The following is a 17937-nucleotide window of genomic DNA, read 5'->3' on the forward strand; positions in this document are numbered from 1 at the left end:
CAGGGTAAGGCTTGTCTCAGCATCAAGAGGCCACCAGCTCTGCCCATAGCACAGAGATCTAGGGGAGCTTCCCATAGGGATTTCTGAAGAAGACATCCTCAAGTTCTCACCTAAAGTAAAGTGTGGGCTTGGGGTATAGCTCCATGGTAGAGTGTTTGCCTAGTGTGTGGGTGGCATCAACTTCAATTTTTTAGCACTGCCAGGAAACGTAACACTCAAAATATAACATTCAAAAGAAAAATACTACTTCACATATTATCCATTAAAAAATTTGAGGCACCTATGCTTTAAGTCTTTTAGTTTTCTGAGTATTGTGTGTGAAGATTTAGGTAGGTATGTTTCATATGATGTTCCTGTCTTTATTCCCAAGGCAGTGAAAAGCTGACTCTTAGAATGACTTCCAAGTGGGACGCGCAGTAAAGTGATGGGCTCCTGTGATAATTATATTGGGTTCCAGTTTGCAGGATATCATATTCTTTACTTCTATGTAGTTGTGAATTTGTATCGAAGCACATTTTAGAGTTTGGTGAAATATGACTCCTCGTTGGGGGTGTTAAGATGGTGGTGCTGATGTTGGTGCCACGGGAAAAGACTGCCTTCCCCCTAGAACTTGGCTCACCTTGCTACAAAGAGCGAGCATCAGACTTGTCTGGATCCAGCATTACCTGCTATGATTACTGATTTCCTAGGCCAACACCAAATGCCCCAGGCTTTCTTATTTTTATGTACAGTTCAGTGTAGGATTGATCATTTACAACGAAGGGCATACAGAATTTTCAACTAGTCTTACAAATACAATTCATTATAAGGTTTTTGTTGACAAAAAGAGGAACAAAAGTGCCTACATGTTAGTATGTATCTTAGGAAGGCAAAAGATGGGTTCTTAAATGGTACTTGTAAGTCATGAGTACACAGGAATCCCGGGAAAGGTCTGAGCTGCAGAGTTACCTCACAGGGATTTGTCTTCTTCTCGCTTCAGCACATCCTTGTGAGCTGTACTGCAGACCCATAGATGAGCAGTTTTCCGAGAAAATGCTGGATGCTGTCATCGACGGCACCCCTTGCTTTGAAGGTGGCAGCAGCAGAAATGTCTGTATTAATGGCATATGTAAGGTATTGGGTATGTTTCCTTCATCTACAACTTTACAAAATGGTGGGTTTTAAATTTATGAAGTCAGAAGTTGTTAGCTTATTCTTTTATGGCATTTACATGTGTCTGATTTCTTTACTAATAAATGGTCAGATACGCAAGAAGGTAAGACCTCTCCACACTCATTGAAGACAGTTTGTTGTGAATAATTTTTCCAGCTGATATTTTATGTCTTCATTTTCTATTGGCCACAAGGATGTTATTTCAGACATCAAGCAGAACCAAACTGAAGAGCCCAATTAAAGGCACATTATAGGAAAAGGCAACCTTGACTCTTTCGAGAATATTAAATTTGAAAAACAAACTCATCTTAACACTGTTTTCTCTAAAGTTTCTCCACTGTCAACATAAGTGTCTCATAAGGAGAGTGCATGATGGGAAAGCAATAACACAGGTTTTTGATTTTTAAGTGTTTTCTAGATTCACCCTGGTAATCAGTTCAAACTTTACCTGCTTAGACCTGTTTGTTAATGCTAAGAGTAAAGTCATTAAAAATTACTTCTTGTTGCTTGTATTTAATTTTTCAAGAAATGAAAGAATACGTCTTGTGATCCAAAGTCTAGCCATAAATCTGTTTAAAGAGAAGGTGCTTTTAGTTAGTGAAAGGGAAAAGGTACCATGACACCTAATGTACTGTTAATAAAGCAATGGCTTAGCCTTCATGCTCAAGACTGGGAGCTCATTCCACACCATCATTTACCAACTATACCATCTTGGACATCTTTCTGCAAGAATCAGCTTTCTGTCATAATATTAGGATATTATTTTTTCTCATTTTTATTATTTCTTTGCAATTTTCATACAATGTATTTTAGTCATATTCACCTTCTCCGCAATCCAACTCCCAGTTCCCTACCCGCCCAGCTGTGTATCTCTTTTTCTTCCCATCAAGTATAGTTTCTGTTGCCCTTGTACTCTTAAATAAGTGGCTTTTCTCTAACGTGTGATCAGCCGGAGGCCCTTAAGAAAATTGATTCTCCTTCTTCTACCAGCCGTCAGTTGCCAATAACTCCATGATGAGAGTTTTTGATGTTGTTTGGCTTGAGTTGTTCAGGTCTTCTGTGTGCCATCGCCACTTCTGCCAGGGCATGGATGCAATGGCCTTGCTGTGTCTGGCAATCACCATTTCCTTGTAGTCATCTGCTGCCTCAGGCCCTTACGACCTTTATGCCCCCTCTCCTGCAGTGATTCCCGAATCCTAGGAGGAGAGACTGTGGTATAGATGTCCCGTGTAAGGCTAAGCACCCTGCAATATCTTATTCTCTGCAAGATAACCAGCTGTGAGCATCTCTATTATTAATCTTCTTTAAAAATAAGTTTCTCTGATAAGGGTTGGGAGATACACCACTCCATGGATATAAGATACTTAGAAGGATGTTTAGTACTATGGTAGAAGCTTCTTCCCCTAGGGTGTATGGCCTGTCTAGCCCGCGTCCTTGACCCTAATAACAGTGTCAGGAATGAAGTTCAACTTGTGGAGCAAGCCTGATATCCAATCAGAAAGTGGTTACTTTCAAGACATTCATGTCACTATTGCCCCAGGGCCCCAGTCTGTCAGGTCAGTCATAGCTCACAGGTTTCACATCTGGATAAGAGTGATGTTCAATTTTCTCCTCTAGAGGTATAGTTGCACGTTTAAACACTCGGAAAGCTGGCCATTAGAGATGAAGCTTTTAAGTGAGTACCAACCAGCTTTACTTCTCCACGCTCTACGATCCAAGTATGTGGTATCTTTAGCAATGTGAGGTTGCCCAGAGAACTGATAATAATTTGTAATGTTTGCAGGATCTATGGGAATTTACTGACCAACAATTCGAAAAGAGATAAGCTATTCCTGGTACTGGATCTTTCATTTGTTGGCCTCTGGTAACTAGTAGAGGCATTGTTGCCCTGTTATAGGGTAGTTTCCTTTTAAATCTTTTTATATTTAGCAAACATTTATTTTTGGAGGCATCTATAGTAGTAGTTTCCATATGATTTATTCAAAATGTCTTTAAGGTTAGTTATTGCTCTCTGTGTTCCCTACTTTACCCTTCGTTTCCCCCACCCACTTAGCCCTCTTCTATTCTTCAGTGTTGCTTTAGCTCTTCACACCACTGCCGTCCGTCTTCTCTTTCCCTTCTTTTGAGCTTCTCGTGGATTTTTACTAATTTCCTGATGTCTGTGGGCATTCCAATCAGAATACACATATCCAAAGATTCAAAACTAGCATCTATAAATGAGAGGAAACCAAGCACTGTTTGCCGTTCTGAGTCTGTGTTGCCTGTAATGATTATTTCCCGTTCCATCCATTTACCAGAAATTTTTATAATTTTGTTTTCCTTCACAGTTCAATAATATTCCGTTGTGTAAATGTAGTACACTTTAGAGAGTTCTCAAAGGATGAAATACAAAAGTCAAGAAGCATTTTAAAAATGTCAACATCCTTAGCTATCAGAGACATACTAATGGAAAGCACTTTGATGTTTCATCTTATCCCAATCAGAAGGTCTAAAAAGAAAAACAAGTGAACAAGTTTGTTTAAACAAATAAAAGTGAAATACAGTGGTGTTAAATGCTGACTGGCTGGCATGGGTGTGGTAAAAGGGGAAGGCTTGCTCACTGTTGGTAGAGATGCAAACTGCTGCATCCCCTATGGAAATCCCTGCAGTGGGTCCTCAAAACCTAGAAATAGCTCTACCACATGACGCAGCTGTGCAACTCTTAGGCATCAGAGAACTCCACATCCTAATAGACGTAATTGATCACTGATGTTCATTATTGCTCTATGTGCAATAGTCAGGAAATGACAACAGCCTGCCTGGGTATTGAATGACTAATAATAAAAATGAGGATGTTTATAGTGTATATATGTAGGAACTTCTCAAAGAATAAATAAAAATGTGATTTTAAAATTAGGATTTTAATAGGTCTACTTCATAGGGATTGCCAAATATTTTTATAAGATCATATTCCCTAAGCTGCTACAAAAATAGCGCTGATTGAAATGCACAATTGCACAATAAGCTCAATGCATTTTGCTTTGTAAAAAATTATGGCATTATTTTCAACTGAGCAAAGTGAAAAATCATTGCATAAATGTTTAGTGTCCCTGGATGGTGTACTTTCCTTCTTAAAACTGCTTTTGTCTTTACCTGAATGGAGACCAAAACACAGGAGGCAAGACAGTTATTTCTGGGTTCCAGGGAGCTAATAACAAGCCATGATTAGATTTTAATTTTAAAATCATTCAACCAAAATTTTCTGTTAAGCCAATTACTTCTTGTGGCAGCTACAAAAAGCCCAAAACATGTATTTTGGATTAGGTCAGTTTACATATTTCAGGACCCAACAGCTCCAACTTACTCTAAAGAAGTAATTCTGGCTATCACGGATATCCTAGCTTTATTTTAGAGCATCAGGAAGCTGTTAAAAATTACTGATTTCTGCGCTATGTCTCAAACTTGTTAATTCAGAATCCTGTGCCAGGGACAGTGATATTTTAAAAGCTTCCAACACGATTATTATGCAGTCAGGGCTGAGAACTGTAGTCACCAGAAAGGTAATGCTAATATTGGCTTTTAGACCTGGGTAAATTTGCATGTATAAAGATACTATTTTATTTTGCATATGAAAACTAGTGTTTTGAGCAAAATATGAAGAGTCCTGGCTATCTACTGAAATCCATTAAATGAACTTAATAGAATAAGCCAATTTCTCTCAGTTGGCTTTCTCCTCTTTTCTAGATGTCAGTTATGATCTTTTTTAGGAGCAACAACTGGCTACCTTCTATAGATTCACACTAATTTTTTAAGTTCAAAAACTTATGTCAAGAATATGTGTAATGGCCTAGATATAAGATATCCTCTTAAGATCTAGGTTGTAGGAATTTTCTAGCATCTCTAGTCTTCTTATTCTGTTGCTATATTCTCTGAATTAGCTATCAACCAAGTTTCAGATACAAAAAATAAGCCCTGACTCCTCTTTAGCAGAAAACAACAAACCACCATTTCAAAACAAGTTCTGCCACCAAGAAGTCTGAGTTCAAATACAAGCTCTGGAAACACAGGTGAGGTCAGCCACTCAGTAACAGGTGGTTACAGTGTAGCTGGAGACTCTGACAAAGAGCCAAAGAGATTGTTCTGGAAACTTTCAACCCCTCAGTGTCCTCTACTCAAGTGGTCCGAGAATGTCTTTCCCAGTGACAGTCTGATGCAAGTTCCCTAGAAGTATCCCCTCAGAGTGTCTTGAGTGAAAGTATAAATTAACCGTGGGAGAGAGTGTTGGAGGCAGTGTGAGGTGCTGAAGGGAGAGACTGTGCAGTGAGCCTGGAGGAACAGCCATGGGTGTGGTGGGGTCATGGACCCCACAATAAGGGTTTGGGCTCCACATTTACAGCAATGGTGAGCTATCAAAGAGCCAAGATGCAAGGTGCCGTAAGAGCTTCAAATGTGACTGGGGAAATGATTTAGCCTCTCTGAACTAGTTTCTACAGCTTAAACAGGAAAAATAAAACTATAGCAGGGCTATCGTAAACTGCTTCCTATAAGCCTGGTGACTTAAGACCAAAAAAACATATTGTCTTAGAATTCTTCAAGCTAGAAGTCTGAAATGAAGTGTGGGGGCAGCCACGTTCCCTCTGAAGGCTTAGTGAAGACTTTGACACCCCATGTCAGTTCTAACCTTTAGCTACCTCACTTTCTGTCTCCATCCGTCTTTATTAGGGCAGTCTTCACTCCATGTGTCTGTGTCTGCAGAACTGTTCATCCGGACGCCGGTTATTGAGTTTAGAGCCACTGTAATCCCGCGTGACCTCTTCCTCTTTTGATTATATCTGCAATGATCCTCTCTCCTCCGTAAGATCACATTCACAGCCGCACAGCCACCTCTCATCCCTCTGACGGCAGAAAGGCCATACGAAAGGTCCCTGTTGCCAAAGCACATGCTGTCAGATTCAAATGTATTTCTTTCTCTTCAGAGTCCTCCCAGCCCCCCTTGACTTATGGACAGCAGGGAGGACTGACCTATTAAGCACTTCATTTAGTTTTTAACTCTTAGGGGAGTGTTCTCCTTTGCTTTCTGTTCCTATGATAAACACCATGAGTAAACACAACCTGGGGAGGAAAAGGTTTATTTCAGCTTACAGGTTACAGTCCAACATTTTTCTAAACCTCAGTAGCACAAAAGCTTGCTCTGCCCTCATTGGCCTGGGTCCTCCTACATCAATTAACATTTAAGAAAATGTCCCACAGACATGCCCACTGGTCAATCTAATGCGTGCAGTCCCCGACTGAGACTACCTCAAATGACTCTGGGCTGTGTCAAGCTGACATCTGTAACTAAGAAAGGAAGGTCTCCTCAGTAATCTAGAGTACCATGACAAAATATACTAGGAAAATACTCGGGTCTCTTGTCTCCAACTCTTGCCCCTAGATATGTGTGCTGATATTGCTGGAGAAACACGATCACCCACTCAAGTAGAAAGGCATGGACTTGAGAGAGTTGTGTTTAATTTTTGGTTTGCCAGACTGTCCACATTAAAAGCATTCCTCTGTTGGTAGAGATTAAAGAAAACACTTCAAAATCAACATGTCTCGGAATATGCTTCTCCGCCTTACTCCAAGTCAGTGGACGAATGAAGGTCACTGAGAATATGATTTATAAAGGCCAGCCTATTAGAGAGTGCGCAAGGTTGGCGTAAGCATGGCACTTGTATGAGGGTTGGCATTTTATTTCTAGCTAGTGCAAACATCTATTGCACACATTCTTCTTTCCACTGTGACTCGTATAATTGAGTTTTGATTTTCAGAAAATCTCTTAGTGTTTTTTGTTCACCAACTAAATTTGGTAGCAGATAGTTTTTGCACCTACAAGATAATTGAAAGTGACTAACTTTAGAATTTGATGTCAGCTGGTTTCCATGAGGCTCTGCTGGCCAAGAGGATAAAGCCTCAAACCTTTTCCCTTCCTATGGTAAGATTTGAGGTGGATTTAAAATTTGAAGAAAGCTATCTGTGAGAAGAACAATAATCTATCTGAACACAATTCTTATACCCAACATGAAAGGAAATTAAGGACTATGGTGGTTTCCCCCACATTCTCATGCGGCCTGAACCAGAGACACTTATTTGAAATTCACCTGTTCCATGAATTTTCAGATTGACAGCCTGATTTCAGGGGTTTTGAGCTATGGAAAACTTGAAATTTCATCATACCCTCTTTCCATTCTGGGGATTTTAGAATGAAAAAGATTTGTTAACAAATATTTCGTTAACCATGTTAAAAAAAATGAATTAGAAGTGAGGCAAAGATGATCCAGAAGGACCACTGTGCATAACACAGAATGTACTGGATCCAGAACATGGAATGGACTGAATCCAGAACATGGAATGGACTGAATCCAGAACACAGAATGAACTGGATCCAGAACACAAGATGGACTTAATCCAGAGCATGGAAACAAACTTGGGTTTAGTAAAGAGGGGGAACAGCTAATTCTCTCTCCAAAGGTGGGGGGAAGGAAGGTCACAGGATAGGTTGGATACTACCAGGGGTGAGGTGCACTGGGGCAGGGGTCATGGGGGACTCTAAAGGGCCTGATGATGGTGCCCAAGGTTAAAGATTTCATTGATTCTTGGTCTGGTATCATCTCAGCAACAGGCTAGAATCCTCCAACGTTTGCCTGCTACTCCCAGTCAAGAACCAAAAAGACTAACTCTAGTGAGAAAATGAAAGGGATTGAGCAGCTGCATCATCCCTGGGGTGAGAAGAAGGATTACACAGGTGTCTATCTACACAGACTTGCTACTCCACCAACTCCAGCTCCAATTGGTTGTTGCAGTTGGGCGTTTCATACTGTGTTCAGTTCTAACTCTGACCAAGGGGGACTTGAAGTTGCAGTAACTGTCTTCTTGTCCCCTTCCTAAGCAAGGTCAGTCACCCTTTGTCTCATTGGTGCTTTAGTCAAGGATTCAATGGCTCTTGGATCAAAAACATTTGAGGAAAAATGCCTGAAATAATCATGTAGAGACCTTTTTCTTGTTCCTTATAGCGTACAGTATATAAATATAGCTTACAGCATAGCATATATATGTTATAAAATATATAATGTAATAGAACAACTGATTATATGGTACTTACATTGTATTGGGTATTTTTAATTGTTTGTCTGTTACTGAAAATAGATTCTTTTCTCATACAAAATATCCTGATTATAGTTTCCCCTCCCTTGACTGATCCCAGCTCCTCTTCTCTTCCCCTCTCCTCATTTCCAGAATTCCCTCACTTCTTGAACATTTTTATTTTTTCCTTACTGTTTATTTATTCCTCCCTGTTTATGTTTTCTTGTATTCCTTCAGGGTATCTATTCATTTCTTCTTTAAGAACCTCTATCATATTCATAAAGACTGTTTTAAGGTCCTTGTATTATGCTTCAGCCATGTTGGAGTATTCAGGGTCTTCTGTGCTAGGACAGCTGGGCTCCAGTGGAGACATATTGCCCTGACTGTTTTTTATTGTGCTTTGACACTGGCATCTCAGGATCTAGGTTTGGAATGGTTATAGGTCTAGTTGCTGATTTCTAGATTTGTCTTTGTCGGGTGAGTGTTTTGCTCCTTGGTTTCTGTTTCCTCTCTGGATTTTTAGAAAGTGGGATGGCTCTGTGTTACCTGCTCTCCTGGCATGGTGTGTTCACGGGGATTGCCTGCTGCTGTTGGAGGCTGGGTCACTGGGATGAGTTTGAGGAAGGAAGATTGGAGGAGAATGCCTTTGTGATCCATAGGGGATGGGGTCATAGAGAAAAGGGAGACCACAGCAGGTTTCCTACTACAGAACTGGGAATGAGACTGGGATGATTGGATTTAAGGAGTAGTAGGAGAGGTGTGGATCTGCCTTCGGGCTACTTATTGCCCTGGGAGGAGCTGTACTTGGGTTAGCAGATAATGTCTGCTGGAGTTAGGGTCTGGAAAGTGGGCGGGGGGAGAGGTTAGGAGGGGATGGTTTGTGGGATCTACAGGATATGTGGGCAGGGGTAAGGGAAGGCTATAGTTGGTGTTCTGTTGCAGCACTAGGAACTAGACTTGGGGATTGGATCTGAGGGAACAGAGAGAGAGAGAGAAAATCTGTAGTCTACCTGGTTTTCTGGTAGGTGTGGCCTCTGTATTGACTATTATGATTAGCCTACAGATGATTTAAAGAATAGATTATATGAAAACATTATGCCCTTTGTATAAGGGATTTGAGCATCTGAAATGTTGATTATTGTCTTGAGGCCAATCCCCCCCACATGGCTGTTGAGAGATGATTCTTTTTTTTTTTTTTTTTTTTTTGGTCAATAGTAGGGTGCTTTGGTTATTCCTGAACCTGCTACCAGGAAAAGAAAACAAACACCTCAGTTTATGATTAATAATGTGGGAGATGAGAAGTGAAGATAGAGGTAGGTATAAGGTCTTCTAGTCAAGTCATTCATTCTAACATTTTCTTCCCCACAGAAGGTCGGCTGTGACTATGAGATTGATTCTAATGCTACTGAAGATCGCTGTGGTGTGTGCCTTGGAGATGGCTCTGCCTGCCAGACTGTGAAGAAGCTGTTTAGACAGAAGGAAGGATCCGGTAATAAACAAACCCAGCCAACTCAAGTATCTAGGGACGTTGGAAAGCCAAAAAGAAAAAAATGTTAATTTCCTTGTTTTTATTTTAAAAATAGTTTGTAAAAACTTCAAAATAGAATATATTTCTCACCACTAAGGAATCAGCTCCCTTTGGCAGTTACAGGAAAAACATGGGTTGCTAAGAAAATACAAGAAGTGTCACACTGACCTGAAAGGGCTCCTGGCTGCTCAAGGGATTAGATAACAGTGTGGTCTCTAGGAGGGCATCCTTCTTCAAAATATGCATCATTAAGAGTAGCAGGAGAAAGACAATGACATTGGATTAAACCAAAAACCGGGGGAGAGATGAGGTCAAAAGCTGTTGGTGAAGAACATACTCAGAAGATGGATTCTGTATTTGAGGATGGGGAAGTCAGGATGGAACAGGTAGGAAGACAACAGTACTAAGGTGTAGCTTCAGGGTCAAAGGGGAGGATAGACAGCAATACTTCAGATCTCCAGTTTGTGAATCCCACATAGTTATGCCTTATGAGTCTCAGGGAAGCTCTTCTCCTTAACATAACTGTTAACAGAGACTGCTTATTTGTTTCCTGGCTGCTCAGACCTGAATAATCATGTGGAAACTATATTAATTACAACACTGTTTGACTGATGGCTCAGACATGTTTCTAACTAGCTCTTATATCTTAAATAAATTATATACATATATATATATATATATATATATATATATCACCACGAGGCTGTGACCTACCATTAAGGTTCTGGTGTCTTTCTCCTTCTGCACCTACATGGCTTCTCCTTGACTCTACCTTCTCTCTCTCTCTCTCTCTCTCTCTCTATATATATATATATATATATATATATATATATATATATATATGTCTGTTCTGGTTTTCCATCTAGCTTTACTCTACTAAGCCATGGCCAAAACAACTTTATTCATTAGCCGATAAAAGCAACACATATTCAGAAGACATCCCACATCATCTCCCCTTTTCTGTCTAATTAAAAAGGAAAATTTTAACTTTCCATAGTAAAATTATATATAACAAAACAGTTATTAAGCAAAAAATACATTTACAATATTTAGTCTATTTATATCTGGTAAGTTTCATATCTAATTTATCTATAACTATCTGTCTTCAACTCCATCAAAGGCCTGAGAAGGGAAATAGTATTACCTAAGTAAACAGGAAGTGCATTGTAAGCCACATCCAAAATTCTAGAAATGACAGGAACATTTTGCTGCCTGGACAGTCACCCAAAGCTCTTTTGTAATGGGGCATCCTTCGTCAGCCTATAGGTCCATAATATCTGACAGACATTTCAGTGAAGCAGAAAATTTGAAGATCTGTTCTGCCTTATACTGGCTAAGTTCATCAGTTGCTTTCTGCTGTGTCCTGTCCTGCAGAATGCCTGGCAGTATCTTCTGTGAAGCAGGAACACTGAATGACTATCCCATCTTTTCAAAAGTTCAGCAGTCACTTTTCTTTGGGTCCTGCATATCCAGTTCATACAGCATACCATCAAGCAGTCCAGGCAAGAACAATTTCTTGCCCAAATAGCTAGCCTTGTCACTCTGAAGGCAAATTCCATAACAAACTTCTTCAATGCTCATCAATCTCTCTGAAGTAATTGGTTCTACCAGAAGTAGACATGTCTCACTGTCAAGAAAAGTCTAAGTTTTTAAAACATTTTAAATGCTATATTATATAGATCTTTGAAGTGTTGAATATTATCTAACTGAAATATATCTCTGTATATCTAGAAAACTTAAATAACATGGCTACAAGTCTGACTGTTTTACATGGCTATCTATTAATCCATAATTTTTAATTGTACATTACATTTTAAGTGAGTTGTATAAACACAATACCTTAAACAAGAGTAGAAATACACACATAAAATATTGACCTTAAATTTGTATCAATAAACCAAAGTTTACCAATGTAAAGTACTCATCTCTCTTATCTCATAACCCTCCCATTTACCCACGCTTTCCTTTCCTTTCCTGCATTCAGACCTTACAAGGTTTCTTCTTTGCACAGCCTTTTGAGCTCCTGGTGCACCTAGGTGGGTGTAGTGAGACTTACCTCACATGAGCTATGACCCATGCACATTCACCTCCGTTAACGGTAGTTCTCATTGGTACCAGCCATGATTTCAGGATGGTAAAGTCTTACACATGAAAGAGATGAAGATTACTTAGAGTATTTTAACTGAGATTCTCCAGGTACACTCTGAAACAAGAATTCAGATATAAATCATTATTTAATGGGTAGGAGATCCTGGGAAACATCAGTAGGACCTTGAGGAAGAGGAAGCATCCAAGAAAGGATGGGCCACCAACTGGTGCTCAGTTGTAGAAATTATATGAGTGGAGTGAGATGGTATCCAGTGGTTTCCACTGGGCAGGGTGGGGTGGGAATTCATCTCCAGGTTCTAAAAGAGTATAGGTGCTGGGCATGGGCAGTCTAGCACATAGTACTGAAATAGATCCTTAAAGAGAAGCATTGCCAGCTACCTAGAGGTACCATCACAATAGGAAATCGTGGCAATTTCAGATATAAAAGGACACTGGTTTTCAGAGTCCCAATAAAGTAGTGTCTCACTGCTACATGGACTTAGTATGCGGAATGAAGTATTTAAATATTGGGGGTTTTCTTCAACTGATTACATGACCCATTCCCCCTTATAAACATACTAGCAAATAGCCTCAATTTATCTAGATTCTATCCTTATCTTTTTATTTTTGGCTGTTGACTGATTAAGGTCAAATTGTGAAATGATTTTTGCCCTGCCCTTTGGTAATAATACTGACAGATTACTTTTCCTGTTTTCACTGATAGCTTTAATATGGATGAAACACATCTTTCTAATGACTTGCTGAGGGTGAAAATGATAATCCAGTATGTGTCAAACTTACGATTAAGCGCCTTGTGATGGCTACTTTTTCAAATACCTAAACAAAAGAATTGTGTACATCCTTTCTATTATTTAATATGGTTGCATTAGCCTAAATTATAAAAAGTCATGCTAACATAACAGCCTAATTCTTCTCCTAACCTCAGCTCATTTCTCCATAAAGACCTGTCACTTTGTGCTCCGCTATGCTGTACTTCTTACGTGATGCCCTTGGTTGTTATTCCCACGTTTTCTCTATTTGACCTTCTAATAGAGTAGGAAATTAGACTTCACTTCTGCTGTTGGTTTATTTTCTTGTTTGTTTTCCTTCTTCCCTAGTCTCTTGGACATAAGAGAAGGGGGCCATAAACAGTTTGGCCTGCACCTCTAGCCACATGCTATCACAACGCCTTTGACATCGCTCTGAGTCTCTGTGATTTCTGTTCTCTTTCTCCCATTTGCCGCTTGAAATGCTTGAGTCGTCCTTGGTACCTGTGAATTGGTGTCAGCTTTTTACTGTCCTTGCCTGAAGATTTCCCAAAAGCTTTGGATCCTGCCCCTCTTAATGCACGGGGGAAGGGTAGAGTGTCACTCTTGATTGCAGCATGTAGTAAGGTCTGTGTCCACAGACCACAGGGTACTTACCAGATTCCATCTTTGCTTCATGATTAATGAAGGTTGACACAGGGAAAAAAGGCACTGTCTACCTCTGTTCCACTATGGAAATGAAGCAAGGAAAAGCAGCAGAAGAACAATGAAATGCACTTACATTGAATTGGTATAGAGAATTCATGTACATTTCAAAGCTAGAGAAGGAGCTGCATTCATTATATAGAATAATATAGAATATTATATATTCTTTGTATTTGTTCTCAAACTGTTCTATGCTGCTGCCGTCTCTTGCCTTACACTTCCTTCTTTTAACTTGATGTGATTATTAACTAAGAACAGAATTGTCTTTGGTCTTTGTCTCTACCCTACTCAACTCCAGATGGCCACAGTCTCTATCTGGAGTATGCATTTCATAAGTGTTTGTATAAATTTAGGTAAAATTACTTTTTCTTAAGATTGATTCCTAAGTGTTTTGCTAATAAAGGACAGCACCCCATTGACTGTTCTATGTTCAGATGAGGGGTTATCCAAGTTGGGTTGGTTTTTGTTTTTTTTTCCTGATGGCTTTGCTTTGATGTCTTAAGTCTTCTAAAACAAAGCTGCTTTTTTGGGGTATTGGTCACTTCAGAGTTCACCTTTACTCATGGTTCTTTTTACAAGAGTTATTTTAAAGGTGTTTACATTATTAAAAAATGGTCTCCAATTAAAATGTCCATGGTAGTTAGACCCAACCCTTCTTCCTTCCCCTCTTCTTCCTCACTAGAGGAACAGTTGCTGCTACTACCTTCTGCTAAGGAGGCATGAAATACTGGCCAAACTCTTTTCACTATTGTTTGAGGGCTCTTAAGAAACAGTAAGGATGTAAAATTTTCTTTGACTGATGAACCTACTTCCTCTATAGTATCTTCAATACCTGAGATTCTCTCTTCCATCTCTTGTATTCTGTTGGTTATGCTTGCATCTGTAGTTCCCATTCGTTTACCCAGATTTTCCCTTTCCAGAATTCCCTCAGTTTGTGTTTTCTTCATTGCCTCTATTTCAGTTTTCAAGTCTTGAACCATTTCCTTCACTTGTTTGATTGTTTTCATCTTGACTTTCTTTGCTTTCGTTAAGGGATTTGCTAATTTCTTCCAATTGTTTGTTTACCTTTTCCTCCCCTGGAATGTTTTATTTCCTCTTTAAGGACAAAGATGCCACTCTGGCATTTGACCTGTTAGTTGAAGTTAAAATTTAATTTCTGCTCCAGAAGGAAGTTGATGGACCATTAAACTGCTTTTCCCCCACAAAGGTTGTCCAGGCTTATTATTCAGATCCTAATAGTAATCATGACTTTTTACAGCCAAACTTCTTTTAAGAAAAGTTTTATTTTTCAGTTGTGTGTGTTTGTGTGTGTGTGTGAGAGAGAGAGAAAGAGAGAGAGAAAGTTCCATGTCCACAGGTATATATATATATATATATATATATATATATATATATATATATATACACATATATATATATATGAGTTTAGTACATTTGTTGCTTTATTACATAAGGATATTATTACAACTCAGCACAACATCTGAATTGAATGAGTTTTTTTCTACTCAATACACTTCAGTTATAATTTCATTTTCATAAATAAGCATGGAAGATAAAAATAATATTTTACAGTTTAAAAAACAGTAAAAGGACAAAGGAAGTTCACATCTTCCTGGAACGATGTGTGCATCTGGCAGCCCAGATTCTACCAGCTTCCAGCAGCCTTGCATTGAGTTCTCATAGAAATGTCTTACTGCTCTCATGCTATTTGTTGGAAATAAAATACACATTGGAGCTTGACAGCGCCCACAGACTGCTATTGCTGTCTGCCCAGGTCCACAACAATGCATATTCTGAATATTTGAATGAGTGGAACCCTCCAAAGACCTTCATTTCACAGCCAGAAGGAGGAAGGGTGTATCCATGCATGAATAAGTAACATACCTATTGAGGGGTTGGGGCTGGGAGAGATACTTTTAGAAAGAAATTACATTTCTCTAAGACTTAAAGTTACATGTTCTACCATGGAGCTCAGTGCTTTGCTATTGATTTGGGAAAACAGAGACAGTTGTATGATGTTGGATTGATAAATATCATGAAATCAACATCTTAGCAAGGCTAACTCTGAAAACATATAAAGTTTCTTGATATAGATAAACTCAGCACCACCAGACATAACATTAATCCAAGTTAAGGAACTAAGGACCTGGACAAGGACTTGCAAGTAGGTAGGAGAATCCCACAAGAAAACATTCCAGGGAGGATTTGAGGGTAAAGGTCGTGCACAGTGGTAAGAGGGGTGTGACTGTCTTAGAACCAAAGTACCGGAGACTGGAGACTACTGCCCTGCCTTGTTGTGTTCTCCCGGGAAGCCTCTGGCTGGTATGGAAGGGAAGAAAGGGGGCGCAGTTAGACTCTTCAGAGTTTTTACATCCAGGCTCTGAAATCCTCCCAGGGTTGAAGACTCTAATCCTGTGCTCTGAAAGTAAGGACAGGAAGACACTATCAATTTCTGTCCCCTCCCCTACCTTTCCTTCCTACTTACCTTTAGTAAGATAGTTATGATATCTCACCACATGTTATGAGAATATCACACTTTTGAAATAATTGAGACTAAAACTTTAGATCTAAGGCAGAGCTGCTCAGATTTACAAAAGACTTTTTGTTTTGTTTTGTTTTTTGTTTTTTGTTTTTGTTTTGTTTTTTGACCAAATATGTTTTTACTTCCATGTACCCATTTTATATTTTATGATTGTTTCTTTGTACAAATATATCTTTTTATTTTTTATTTAGCTCTACATTTTTCTCTGCTCCCCTCCCTGCCTCTCCCCTCCCCCACTTTGAGAACATTAATTTTTATATAGTTCTTCCTCATTCTGTGACTCGTGTTAAAGACAGAGCTGTATCTGAGCCAGACACCTACGGGCCACTGCACTCCTGTGAGGAATCAGAAGATGGATTTAATAAACTGAGCGTTTTCTCAGGAGGTTCCTCACATACACTGTGAGCATTGGGCCACTAGTGAACATTGTTTGGGTTGCCACTAGCAGACATCATTGGAGGAAATTTATGCAGACCTAGTCATGGGACGGCTTTCTGAGCACCTGCTTCTTAGACATGACAATGACCAGAAACCCAGTGTGCCAGTGAATCAGATACTTTTTTTTCCCCTCTGTGGACTACATTTAAAGAAAAAAAAAAGAAAACAGTTCCATAAGACTGACTTCTTTTGCCCTATCCTCATGGACCTCGAGTGTTGTAGACTCGGATGTGATAGGCAGATTCTCTGGGTGGTCTCTATGGACCCAGAGACTTCTTCTTTGGAGTCAGATTGTAATTTCCATTTTTCTCTAAGTGGAAGCTGTTAACTATGGGGAAGATGCAAGAAATTTCACTTTTACCAGTACCTTTTCTCTTTCCAAGCATCCAGAAGAGGTACGGATATTCACTAAGAATTTCTATTTTACATTTAGTACTTCTCCATTTTTAGTCTGTCTGATCATTATTTACCACTTTGGAAAGTTTATTCTTATGTGGAAAAATAAAAATCAAACTTAAAAAATGATTATGTGGTTTTTCCTTTTTATGTAAAGCCAGAAACAAGGTGGCATAGATAATATTTAATGCCATTTTCTTTCCCTGCTGAGCCCTGTGGTGTGAGGACATGTAATATCCTAAGTCAGAAAATGGTTACAAAGAGCAATACCCCAAGGTATTTTTCCAATTTTTGTTAGTTCTAATTACATGTGATCAATGTTTTTTTCCCTGAATTAATGGCTTTAATGAGTTGTAGCAAACAAGGTCATGAAAGCCAAATGGAGTTGAACTGACTCTTTCAAGACTCACCTGAAATTCGACTGCAGGATAAAGCGACCTAGGCATGTTCGGGTGACGGAGGAAAGAGCTGTGTTAGTCACACCTTTGCGTTGTCATTACAGACGCCTGAGAGGAAACAACGTAAGGGAAAAAAGTGATTTTGTCTCAGGGCTTTAGGGATTTCAGTCCATTCTTGGCAGACTCCACTGTTTCTGGGTCCCAGATGACAGAATGTCATGGCAACAGGAGCATGTGACAGTAACTATTAATCACATGACAATCGGATTTCCAGAGGATACCCACTGAGGTCTCCTGGCTCTAGCTAGCCCCTACCTCCTACTTTTTACTGCAGCCTGATAATGCCATCAGATTACATTAGAGCTCTTAGGATCCAGTCACTTCTCTGACCCAATCAGCTAGTTCATGAGCCTGTACACACACACACACACACACACACACACACACACACACACACACACATGAATGCATGGCATGCACACAAGCACTCACGGAGAATTAGCAGGATGACTAGTGCCTTAAAACCACTTAGAGAAAATGTACTCTCTGAATGGTAGATCTGAGAGAATCCTCACCCATTATCCTTCAGTTCCTATTGTTTGTACAGATGAAATTCAAAAGAGTTAAATGAACTGAAAAGAGGGGGATGTACTGATGCAATTCATAGAGATAATGTGTAAACTGGAAGCCAAGGCCATCTTAAAACCCATGCTCCTTACGTCCTATGAAGTCAGGGCTCCTGGGAAGCATAACATGGGAGTGTAGCGAGCCAGTGAACAAGGCAACCACTAGGTGTCCATTTCTTCTCTCCCCAGTGCGACTCTT

The 17937-nt window shown here is 39.5% G+C and overlaps 1 protein-coding gene across 3 annotated transcripts in view; it reads left to right on the top strand.

Annotated features, from left to right (window-relative positions):
• The window catches only part of Adamts12 (ADAM metallopeptidase with thrombospondin type 1 motif 12), a 252692-nt gene that overhangs the window by 169338 nt on the left and 65417 nt on the right, over positions 1–17937 (top strand). For all 3 annotated transcript variants that reach the window (XM_087896951.1, XM_087896950.1, XM_085676631.2), the window contains exons 13-14: positions 980–1113; positions 9619–9739. In XM_087896951.1, the coding sequence (XP_087753077.1) occupies positions 980–1113; positions 9619–9739 (255 nt within the window). The remainder of the gene's footprint in view (positions 1–979; positions 1114–9618; positions 9740–17937) is intronic.

This window comes from Myodes glareolus, chromosome 15 (assembly GCF_982192425.1).
Source record: "Myodes glareolus chromosome 15, mMyoGla1.1, whole genome shotgun sequence".
Taxonomy (NCBI): domain Eukaryota; kingdom Metazoa; phylum Chordata; class Mammalia; order Rodentia; family Cricetidae; genus Myodes; species Myodes glareolus.